General features: G+C 38.5%; 1 protein-coding gene across 1 annotated transcript in view; it reads left to right on the top strand.

Moving 5' to 3' along the window:
* The window catches only part of SLCO5A1 (solute carrier organic anion transporter family member 5A1), an 83869-nt gene extending 72915 nt beyond the window's left edge, over positions 1-10954 (top strand). Inside the window, exons 8-10 of the mRNA XM_069853176.1 lie at positions 1649-1713; positions 2941-4661; positions 4775-10954. Coding sequence (XP_069709277.1) covers positions 1649-1713; positions 2941-3386 — 511 coding nt within the window. The 3' untranslated portion in view covers positions 3387-4661; positions 4775-10954. The remainder of the gene's footprint in view (positions 1-1648; positions 1714-2940; positions 4662-4774) is intronic.
* The last annotated feature ends 1740 nt before the right edge of the window (positions 10955-12694 follow it).

The raw sequence follows: 12694 nt of genomic DNA, 5'->3' as shown, positions 1-12694 counted from the left end.
ATCATGTAAGAAAGTGATTACTCCTGAAGAAATTTTCAGCCTTGTCAGAGGAATGGTTTCAAATGCAAACGAAAAAGCTGATTTTAAAATTTATCCTTTTTTCTTTCTTAAAACTGTTCATCCCCCAATATGCCTGGTTTTTTTCAATCTTCCCTTTTTTTCCTTCACAAGAATTTTGAATTTGTACTGTAGTAGTGTTGTTGTCACTATGGTCACTTAAGGAAAGAGAACAGCACAGTCTTTGTAGGGAAAGGTAGTGTTATTTATTCATGTTTTTGAATAGATGTGTTCGGGTTTTTGAATTGACTTTTTCCATCTCTGCCCTCTGGTCTGATAAGTATTATCACTTCCTGTAACATCTCTGTCTATTTAACATACACTTCTCTAAGTAAACTTCAGTCTGATCTTTGAAGGAAAAGAGAGCTGAAAAAAAATAACATGGTCTTCTGCTGAAATAAATCTGTATGTGTATAGTGTATGGTGCTGTCGTTAAAAGAGGAGGAGGAATAATTAGAGGAAAATGAGATAATTATTTACTAGGATTTATAAAGCACACCTGTAAGTATTGGTTCTACTGGTAAGAGAAGGACAGAGAATGATTTAAAGATGTCAATTCAGTTTGGAATCTGAAGCTGAAGAGCTTTCAGAGTTCAAGAAGTAAGTTCCTATCAGACAGGGATGAGCTGAAAGGTAGAAAAAATAGACTTGACTACACTAGGGTCATTCAGTTGGAAAGGACCTACAATGATCATCTGGTCCAATTGCCTGATCGCTTCAGGGCTGACCAAAAGTTGAAGCATATTATTAAAGGCGTTGTCCAAACACTAACAGGCATGGGGCACAGACCACCTCTCTAGGCAACCTATTCCAGTGTTTGAGATGCTCTTCAGAAGCACACCCAAAATGATCCAGAAGCACATAGACATTCAGTCCTTGGGGCCAGGTTTGAGCTGATCTGAGGTAAATCCCTACAAAATCTGAAACGCTTGTAGTGTAGATACCAGATCCTCAGCATGAGCTGTTTAGCTGTATAAATCTGCTTCTCTTGAACTACATTAATTAGAAAATCATTAGAAGCTATATATCTTAATTTTAGACCTTTGGTTAAGATTTAAATAATATTTTTAAATCAGAAGAAAATTTGTGGTTTACTAAAATTATAGTTTTATTGTGGGATATCATTACTTTGTATTTAGTCTTCTGAAAGCTTCATATTTTTCCTCTGATAGCAATGGAAAAGATCTTGTACTACTTGTATTGAAAAGAAACAGTGTTTATGTCTTTCTACTGGTAGTCTTCCTGAAGTAGCTCCGAAGTGCTTATGGTACTCAGAGATCTGTTAAATTCAGAAGCTGAGTCCAGCTTTCAGCAACTTCTCCATTAATTGAATTTATTGAAAGAGATTTAGAAAATAAAGCAAAACGTTATATGAAATAGTAGGGAACTATCATGAGAAGCCATAAACATTTTCAAAGGATTCTCTGTATTTCCTTAATGGTTTTGGATCAAATAAGAGTTGATGATATTGGAAGCTTAAATGGAAGAAATTTGGACAAAGATTTTTTACAGCTCAGAAAAAAGCCAGAACACACAACAATCATCATCTGTTATGACTGTTTCTTCAGAGGAGTTTCTTTTTGCCTGCTAGGTCTGTAGAAGATGGGGAGCGGCCCTTTGCACTAGGAATGCAGTTTGTTTTATTAAGAACTCTTGGTAAGTTTTGCAGCTACTCAGCATTTCCACAAAGGTTCGCTATGTTCAGCTTAAATGTACCATAAAAGTACTAAAATTCCATAAATCTGCAACTAATTGCCTGTTGACTAATTGTATTAAGAACCTAAAATTAATAGCCACTGAAAATGTCATTAAAATATTATTTAATTTTCTTTTTTTATACTTACTTTCTAGAACTACATTTTAGTCCCCTAAAGACATTTTTTTACAGCTTTAAATTTTATTTAAAAAATAATAGTTGCTAAATATTATTTAGTATTTTTTCTTTCATTAGAAATAGATTTTTATTGTTTTCAACAATAACAATAGCTTTTTTGCGTTTTTAAAATAAGAAGTGATTGTTACTTAATGTTTAATTTCAAATGTTTCAAAGCAAAAAGGTTACATGTTAAAAGTCTTTATTCCACCAAGTAGTTTCTTTCAAGTTTTTGAAATTCTAAAATCCTGAACATACCAGGTATTCAGCTACTATGAAGCATATGACTAGAGCATACAAGGACTATTCTAAGATAAGAAGAGGAGAAGCCTGTATGGCTACATCAGAAAGTTTTCTTTGAGGAAGGACATTTCTAACTTGTTTTAAAGCTATCGTTATTTCTGGAGAAAGCAGGAGCATTCCGTGGGTGGCCACATCTTTAGCATCCTTAGAAATTAAAGTCTGTTTCAGAGGAAGATCTATTCAAAGCATAGTTTACCATTTTAGTGATCTCACCACTTCCATCTGTCTTCAGTAAGAAGAACATTTTGATGCCTTTGGGGCTTTTAATCTATAATATAAGCAGCTCCCCCTGCCCTTTCTGAGCTCCTAGGCAATGGATGTTCAGCAAGTAACACTCTGAAGATAATGTTGTATTTTGTTCTTCTCTCTTAATTTATTTCTTGAGAACAACATTAGATTTTATTTTGGGGGACACAAACTTCAAGAAGAACTGTCTGGGGATGGCAGATTGAAGCTGTACCTGTTATAAGGTGCTGCTGCATTGTCTTCTTTGCTTGAATTCTTTCCCATTTGTAGTACATTTCATGTGTGGGATAAGTAGTGTTGGTGGGAAGATCAGCTGACTAGTTTTCCATGTTTTACATTTCATGTGACAACAGCAGTGTAGAAATCTCAAAAATTCTTGACCTACACTGTTAGGCTAATTTCTCTAGAAGTGTTCCACTACAGACTAACACATATTATATCTGTTGCTATGTTTATTTCAGCTTACATTCCCACTCCAATTTATTTTGGGGCTGTTATTGACACCACATGCATGCTTTGGCAACAGGATTGCGGCGTACAAGGATCTTGTTGGGAATACGATGTCACCTCGTTTCGTTTTGTCTACTTTGGGTTGGCAGCTGCTCTCAAGTTCGTGGGATTCTTTTTTATTTTCCTGGCCTGGTATTCCATTAAGTGTAAAGAAGAGCAACTGCAGAGACGGAGATGGAGGGCTTCACCGGTGAACACTGTGAGTGAGATGGTTGGCCAAGCTGGACCCCAACAAAACTATGCACGGACTAGATCTTGCCCTACCTTCAGTTCCCGAGGAGACATCAGTGTGACACAAGGAATGAACTGTGTAGCACAGACATACCCCGGCCCTTTTTCAGAAGCAATAAGTTCCTCAAATGAAAATGCATTGGAAGAAGTCAGTGCTGAGATATAGACCCCTGGCTTGGTAATGTAATATTTAGTTTTGTTGGTTGACTTAATTACGGCGCCTTGATAAACACCTGTGCCTTCTATTTTTAATCTAAATGTAACACATGATGAAACCAACAAAGCTTAATGCAAGCAACCATAGTATGTTCCTGAGGGCTGGATACCTCAAACCAACCCACATTCTTATTTCTCCCCTCCTGACAATGGAATTTTAAAAATTGTGTTTGTAATTATTTCAGATGTGTCCATTAAATGTCCATGCTCTGATCTAATATTGGTGTAAGGGTGAGGTATTATGAACAGCAGAAGTCAATGGAAAAGTGACAAAAACTCATATCGTTGATGTCTAGACATAACAAAAACGCTTAAATGAAATATATTGTCAACTTCATATCCACAAATTGTATTTTTAAGAGATAAGTAATTACTGTGAGTTCTGCTACCAAGCACAACTGAACTTGTTTAAACTATGCAACTTAGTTGGATAATTGTACATGCAGCAAATTAAGCTTAAAGTTTGCTTCTAAAGACATTACTGCAACCGAGTTTGAAAGGGACTATTTTCAGACATAACCATTGCATTAAAAAAGAATTTAAGGTTTAAAGTACTGTTAATAACACGTTGAGCCATACAAAAGTAAATGCATCAGGTAATGTTTGCAATGTTCAGTCGTAATATTTTTATCCTGTCAAAATGTGCATTAATTTTCATTTGATGGGTTGTAGTCATTCTTCATAAAGTATACAGGCTAGGGAAGTATAATACTTCAGTATTAATTTATAATAACATTAAAAAGTAGGAATCATGCACACATATCAGAGTTGATATGTGCACATTTCTGTAATGTCATTTGGGTAGCTGTTACTAGCACCAAATCCATACTTTTCCTGAAAAAGAAGAAAGCCAGTTACAGCTTGATAGGAGGAGTTTGTCTGTCCTTCAGAAACGTGTGCCAGTCTAGTTCAGCTTTGGTGAAAAAGTCTTGAGGGAGACCTAATGGCCTTGTTTTGTATCTGAGCAGCCACCTGGAACCTGGTGAGCCTCTTGCAGCCAGTGATGGCACAGGGCTCGGGATGGCACTGCTCACTACCTGCTGCATGAGCGAGCAGAGAAACCTTCAGGTGGGCTGCAAGCAGCCTGATTGCTGTGTTGTCCAGTACGAGGCATTCATCTCCACTCCTGTGCTGTGCTCCCTGCCACCAAAGACACCAAGGGAGTGCCAGCTCAGACACAGGATCCCTCTTGTTTCAGCCCCACTTCTGCCTCTCCTGCTACCTGGTGCTGGGCAGTGTCTTGGGACAGGCCTGGAGGTCCTAATTGTATGGGTTTTTTTGTACACATGGCTGCCTTTCCTTTTCTCAGCTTCATTGAAAGCTTCTGTGAAGGCAAAGGGAGAGTCATCTCTCCTTTGCCCTTCCAGGGGAAGAGCTAAGAATAGAAATTGTCTGCAGGCGTGGACCCATGGCACATGATGTGGCCTTTGCTTATTCCAAATTGCTGTAGTGTGTTTTCTCCCCCGGAGATGCTGAGACTTTCTAATCAAGTGTACTTGGCATTTCATTTCTTGCTCTGGAGGCTTTGTAGTGCCATGCTTATGATGTATTAATGATGTCTCAAAGGGCAGAGAAAGATTTCAGGTGGACACTGAGAAGTCAAAGCTGTATTTTGCCCTGCAGGGAAAGTCTTAGAAGTTTAGGAAATAAAAGCACTCCTTTTACAGAACTTGGTGATATTCAGGTTTGGATTTCGCCATGTAGAGAGCTTGCGTGAAAATAACAAAGAAAGAGTAAAATCACTACATATTTTTGAACATAATTATTCCTGATTTAATTTTTAATTTATAATACGTAAGTTTATGAAACATTATATAGAACCAAGTCCTTGAAATTAAAGGGAGTAGTGTCCTTGGCATCCATTGAGTTGTTCTGGGAAGAGCAGATGTCCCTCTCCTCCTTTGCTGGCTGCCTTTTCTCATCTCCTGGCTCTTCTTGACCAGCACATGGGAGCAGTTCTCCCGCTTGAAACGGTAGCTGCTTATTTCAGAATTTCTCAGTCCATTTATATAGCTTGTAATGATTCCCACTTCTCTGTGTGCCAACTCAGATGCTCCTACCCCCAGCTACAACATAGAGGTATGTTGTTTTAACCACCTCCTGCTATTCTGTACATATGAATAGCTTTTTGAGGTCAAACAACAGATATTTTTTTCTATTGTGCAGCCGCCAGACACAATATATCCACAGTCAGCATGTGCCACCTGAGATGTTAGCTTCTACACTTCTCATCCCAGTAAGTAAATAAGTTTCCTTAGCTCAAAGGTATTTGGTATACTATTTATTTGCCATAGGAGATCAGAACAGATGACAAAAATGTTTCCTTGTGCTCCGTTCTCAAATGCTCCTTGCACCAGGAATTTCCTGCCATGGCAAAAATTGAGGCAGAGTAGTAGGATGAAATATAATTGCAGCCCATCACCCATCCGTTTTAATTACTTGCCCATTTTAATCATCATGGGATGAGGTGAAGATTGACAATCTTTTCAAATACCTCAGAAACAGAGCATTTAGGGAATTTTAAAAGGCTAGAGGTGAATCATCTATCCTGATCTATTCTGTTTCATGTCTTATGTGTGCTTCTGTTCCACGTGAATAACAAACAAGAGCAGATTAGGCTTGTAGGGTTGTCAGGAGCTGACACTGATGGCAAAAAATGAGGGTGATAGGAATGACAGATCTGCAAATGCAGCTGCTTCTGAGCTGATTTCAAAGGAATTCAGAGCTTGCTGGAATGTAGACCACCAGTTTTTTAGGCAATCCTGGCACTCCAGCTTCTAAAAACGTTCATTTTTTTGAGATACTTGAGAAAATGGGATGCAGAAGGAAAGGTGTTCCCTTTAGAAATGCTGAAAAAGCCTTGTTTATGTGCTTTCAATTTAATTTTCATTTAAAATAGTATGCAAAACAAAAAATGATTTATTACTTTTCAAACAAATTTCATACAATTTTTGGATATAGGTAATTTTGACAATATGAATGTGTTTCTACAAAATCACTGAATTAAATCAACATCCTCTGAAAGAAAGAAACCCCAGGCTCTGGCCAGCATTTGATTGATTCCTGAAAGATGCTTTATAGCTTTGTAATTGCTTTGTAAGCTATAACAGTCTAAACTAGACCAATAAAGGCATGCAGGGGAAACACATCAACTTCCTAGAGAAGGCAATTCCTACATTGTCAACATTGACTGAAATATGGACCTGCTGAACCAATGCTGTTTTCTGAGGTTATCATTGCTGAAGGAAGCAGTATTTCTACAGAAGTTGTGTGCATCCCTAGAAGTAGTCATGATCGACTTGTGGTACTAAATTGACTCACAAGAAGGAAAAAGGACCTTTATCTATCACCCAGTGAAGGCAGCCATGATGTCTTCCAGCTGAGACATCCTCTGTCCATAGAATAAAATTAACTTGTAATTTCTACGTGCTTAAACACTAGAGGCTGGACAGTAGTGAGTACAGGAAAAGGTAAAGCATGGGTCCTGCTCACCCAGAGGCTGCTATTGGTAGCAAACTCAAGTGATCTACCTGCAACTAACTAGCCAGGGATAATGGGCAACGACACCCAGCGATGAAGTACAAGTCCAGAAAATGCTATCACAAGGACAGACTAGTTTCCTCTTACACCACTAATTCCTCGTTTAGAATGATGGGTTTGCAAGGAGAAGTAGCTCCAATATACAGATTTGACTGTACAGGTGATTGTCTCTGCTCGGCCTCCCGTTCATCCTTCTTTCCTCAAAAAAGGAAAAACTTCAGAAAGGTCATAGCCATGGCCCTGGGTGCTAATGGTGGAGCATGCTCAGGAGATGGTTCTCAGAGATTTTGGGTGCTGGAATATCTGGAGAGCAGGCCACTTTGTATTTCCAGTTCTAAGGAAAAGCCCTGTGGTTTTAATCCCCCTTCTTCTACATGAACATACTGGATATAATATGGTAAAATCTTGAAAAGTTTGCATTTTATATCCTTTCAGTACAATGTAAGCAGCTGCAAGAAATATGTTGAATATATGGTGCAATTTATGTTTAATTGGAAACTATCAGTTCTTTGACCAGCCATTGCATCTTTCAAAGTGCATGTGGTAACATGGCAGTTCCTCAGAACTTGCTGTTCTCTAATTCAAGTAGGGGCACAAATCTCCTCACAGGAAGAGAGGTAAATTTGAAAGGCCCTAGATTAGTTGCAAATACTTGAATGTAATGTTTTCAAAAATAGGTTTTCTTTTCCTTTTAAATATAGCTTATTTATAGCATTAACTGTTTGTTCATTATGGCACTGATCCAGCAGAACACTTAAATATGTGTCTGAGCTTATATACTGGAGTAATGCACTTAAACATAATGCATGTATGTAAGTGCTGGACTGAATCCCATCTGTATTCAAAAAGAAGTTTCTTTACCCAAAGAGTAATTTCCATGCTAAGCGTTTTTCCCCATGGAGTTTGTGCTCATTGTAACCACAACAGCATGAAGTAGCAATTGAGTAAGTCCCCTATGGCATTCATGTGCGACTGCTTATGTATCTGGCAATGGAGGAAAGGTTTTATTTTCAAATAGAATTCAAATTCAAAATATTTTGTGGACATGCCCAAAGATACATTCTAGCTTTTCCTGCTGTTCACTTAGTTTATGAATTTTTGGCTGAAAATCTGTGCATTACATGGAGAGACATAAGGGCATCTTTCTGAGCTTAAAGCCAATGAAATTGCTCAAGTAGTGCTGTAGGTTCAGACTGTGTCCTTTCACAGAACTTGGACCTAGAGATTCAGATGACAAATTTTTCAGTATCCTGCACAAATGAAGCAGAGTGGTGCCTGCTCTGTGCAACTCCAGACAGCATGGCTGGGAGAGGGGTCAGCACCTTCACCTTCTGTACTGTTTCCCCCCAAAATGCCTGAATTATTGCTGCCTTACTACATTTTCTGTGTGTAGTACCACAGCCCTTTGTAGGATTATATTGACATAAAACTGATGATAAACAGGTCCAATGTGTCTTACTGCTATTTTGTAGCCAGATTCTCAGCCTCATCAGTCCAATGATGAGGACCAGTACCTTGGGTTGGATGTTAACAAGTTGACACTTCAGCAAGCGTATGTGAACAAAGTGGTATCAGTTGCTTGTTTAGCTTTCATACTCGGTTCATTGGTTACTATTACTTTTTTTGGAGATCAAAGACAAAATATTTCCTAAACGAGTTTCTCTTTTTCTGTTTTCTCAATCATGTGTCTCTTATAACAGCATAGGAGATGCTATGCTGCATGCTGCAGTGTCTGGGTTCCCTCAGCTGAAGCTGTGCAGCCTAGGTCACTTTCCAGGAGAGATTTACTAGGACTGCAGTCTGAATCAACACTGCTATGAACAGAGTTGATTTGCCCTTTGTAGTTTTAAGAACATTTCAGGTTCTTCACATAATGGACTTGATTTTATAGACATTTTTATTCTTTAGAGTGCTTACAAGATGGACAGTCAACATCATGATGGTACATTAATTCTTTGGTATTGAATTAGGGCTTTTAATTAGGGCTTTTATTTTTCTTAAAACATCTTGTTTTATAAATAACAATACAAAAAGGCTACCTGTAAGTATTGTCGCAGAGCAGAGATGTAGAACCTTCAGCGTGGGGACTAGGTATGGCCAGGGTTCACATAAATCATCTTCTTTACGCTGAATACCACTAATACATGTTATTACGTGGCCAAAGGTTTGAAAGCCTACCTGATCCTCAGGGACAACATTTACCCTATTCTTTCCACAGAATATATGTCATAAATTAAGGAGGACAGATAACACTATCCATATCCCATAGCTATGTCCGTTACATTAACTGCAGTTAATAACTGCAGTTTTTAGTGACTCCTCCTTAGTCCTTCAGATAAGCTATTTTCTTTTGACTTAAAACAGCCTTTTAAACACAGATATAGCTCTTCAAGTTCAAAGTAGCTCCAAAATTTTCTTGGTTTCAGTTGTTATGGAAAATATGTGTATGTATTTGGTTCTATTCCTACTCTTAATAATTATTACATTATCTGTTGTGTGTACTGTGTTTTCTTATTTTTTTTCTGTCTTAAACCAGTTGTCACGATGTTATCCTGTAACAACATTTTGTTCATGATATAGAATAGATGAAAAGCTGTGGACTTCTTGAAGGGCTACAAAAAGCATCCAAAACGTTGTTCACCTCGAGGAAGAGTGAGACCTGATAATCTTTGGACAAATGACTAAACAACACTGTGGTGCTAATAGGTACTGAAATATTTTATGATGTATTCAGTATGACTTAAATGACATATTCAAGGCTTGTCAATGATGAAACTGCTTGTGTTTTTCTTAAAGTCTGGACTGCTCCAGTAAAGACAGTGTTTGTAATTCCCGGTTGAATGGTAGGTGGTTCCTACCTGACTCTTCTGTGGGAAAGATATTTCAGGAGGCGGTACAGGATTTGGCCCAGCACTAACAGCTAAGTTAAATGCTATATAGACCACAGAAATCTCATGTAGGATGCATTCATCCTGCGGTACCATGTTGCTTTATTTAGTGGCTTTGCTTATACAGAGGCTGAAAACAAATTCTGTAGTAATGACAAGAAACACTGGGCTAAATTCTGGGACCCCTTAACAAAACAATGTTAGTAAGCATTTGAATTAGATTGAGGATTCAGATCTGAAATATTAATGGTTTTTTCATGGAATACCAGAAAAAAAGGTGTAGAATAAGAGCAAATTCTACCTCTAGCAATGGAAAAAGGCCAAATCTGCTCAACTTTAAAGTGAGCTGTAATTTAAAACAGAGGAGTTTGGTTTCAAAATCTTGAAGACAATTTTTTTCCCTTCCGTTTTGAATTCTGAAGGGTAATTATTTTGTGTTCTTGTGTCTAGGGTGCTTATACAGAGAAGGCCTCTGTATCCTAAACAGCACTGAGAGGTACCCCTCTGACTGATAGGTCAGAAGTCTTACCTCTTTAAAAAATGCTGTATTTGAAAAAACAACAACAACAACAACAAATTACAAACTTTTTTTGTGAGATCCATGGTTGGGTGAAGGCTTTCCTCAAAGAAGACCTGCTTTTTTCCCCAGTTGAGCAAACTGGAGTTTTGCCCTTGGCTGCAGTGCATACCTCTACCAAATTATTTAAGCAGAACAGCATCAGTCTGGGTAGAATGTTAGGAGCACGGAGTGGGCACGCTGCCTGTAACTGTTTAGTTTTTTAAAAACTCATAATTAAGCAAATGTGTAGAGTATTAAAGAAATGCGTAGAGTATGTCTGACCGTATGAGTGTGTGGGTGCTGTGCTGTGGTTAAAAGAGACTAATTGGTTTATGTGGTTTGTTTTGCCAGCTTTAGGCTCCTGTATGGGTATTTTTAATTGATATTTATTTCTCAGCAGAGCTTAGAATAATTTTAAAGCTGTGTAACACATCATTTAATGAATTCTATTGTCAGCATCTGTTGTAAACATGTGTTTACAAAACAAACTCTTGAATACTTGATATTTGGAAATAAAAAGTAGCATATCAAGTGTGTTTTATTTCTAACAAAAAAAGGAAAGTGACAAAAATGTATGTGGGTTGCTGTGCAATCATTCTGGATCAGATGATAAATTATTTGGTCTTTCAGTGGGTACTCAGACAAAAACATATCTTTTCACTGAATTCAGTGACTACTGAATTGCAGCTAAGTATTGATCGTTGAGAAATAAACTGGAATTCCACCATTTCCTCTAGCAGTAAATTTGATTGATATTAGTTATATACTAAGAAATATGAATTTGTTTAAAATAGGTATTAACAGGTGATAAAAATACATAGGATACAAGTCTAAGTGCATCTACACTACACAATACAGGAGGGCCAGGGCATGAACCCAAGGACTGGACTGAAATCCACACTGCTTAGTGCTTAGTTTACTCCTTGACTCTGAATCAGGCTACCTCTGTGGTTTGCAGGGAAGGGCTATACTGCAGAGAGCTCCCATGTCAGAAGTGTCTGAGCCAGGCGTGGTTCCCACAACCACCCAACACCACAGGCTGTGTGCGTCAGGCATCCCTGTGTCCTCATGCAAGCTGCAGCACACAGAGCAGCACCATGCCATAAGGGCTCTAGTGGTTGCAAAAGGCCTGTAGTACCACAGACATTTAAAAATGTAAAGAAATGGAAGTTATTTTTTGGGCCCACAGGAACATCAGCACAGAGCCAAGGGGAGACCCAGGGCTAAGTGCTACATAAGGTGGATGGATCCTTGGTTTAGCAGTGTGGGTGTGACCTTGTTCAAACAGTTTTGTGTTGGAGTTAGGTTTTCTGCTCTCTGGGCTCATTTTAATTTAAAAGTATAGGTGTATACTTGGATGGAAATTCTGTCCCAAGGCACCCTGGTCTTTCAAGATCAAAAGAACAGCAGGCTGATGTTGAATATATTTTTTCTAGGCATGTTTCATTATTGAGCCTTTATACTTGAAGCATTTTGACTAGTAGTGCATTTTTCATGGCTGGATTAGCTGTGACTTGTTTCTATGAAACTTCCTCACTTCTTGGTGCCTTGTGAATACTACAAATCCCACTGCCCCTCCAGCAATAACCAAAATGCCACAAGAGAGCTAAATCCACATTGATCCAGGGACATAGTTCGTCTTTCTGAGGTATCTATGTTCATTTGGTTTTGCACCACAGTCAGAAACTGCGGTGGAGTGCACAACACCTACGAGATTCAAGCCTACAGCCAGCAGTGCCTTTTCAGACGATGTGCATGATCAGGGAGGAGCAGCTTATGGATGGCAGAGAAATCTGTGGGATCTGGATCCTCTCTGATTTTCAAGTTCAAAATAAGACTTATCTCTTTAGTTCCAATAGACATAACCACACAGAAAAAACATCTTGCAGATCACTCTGAGTATCACAATGTCCAAGACTAGAACTGTTAAACCAAGGAATGTGCTGCAGATTAAATTATCATCCATAGATTTCTAGCGTGTCAAGGGTATCATTGCTAGTTGAAAACTGAATAAATGAGCTGCCTTGGCAAGGGCTGGAAGCACAGTGGGGTGGTGCAGGGCCAAGGAGCAGCACTGTTGCATGGCTTATCAGAGCTCATTGTTCCCTGTACTTGGCTACAGAATGAATCACTTGTATTTGTTTTCCTCCACGCTCCTATAAGAGAGCTGTAAAAAGGCTTCCATCTTTAGAAGATAGAGTGGTCTATAAGCTTCCGATAGTTTAGAAGACTGGGCAGTGTCCTGGAAGAAGGAAGGCTGACCACTTTGAA

The sequence above is a fragment of the Phaenicophaeus curvirostris genome, chromosome 3 (assembly GCF_032191515.1).
Source record: "Phaenicophaeus curvirostris isolate KB17595 chromosome 3, BPBGC_Pcur_1.0, whole genome shotgun sequence".
Lineage (NCBI taxonomy): Eukaryota > Metazoa > Chordata > Aves > Cuculiformes > Cuculidae > Phaenicophaeus > Phaenicophaeus curvirostris.
Note: the sequence above shows the minus strand (reverse complement) of the source record. Positions and strands in the feature narration are given on the sequence as shown.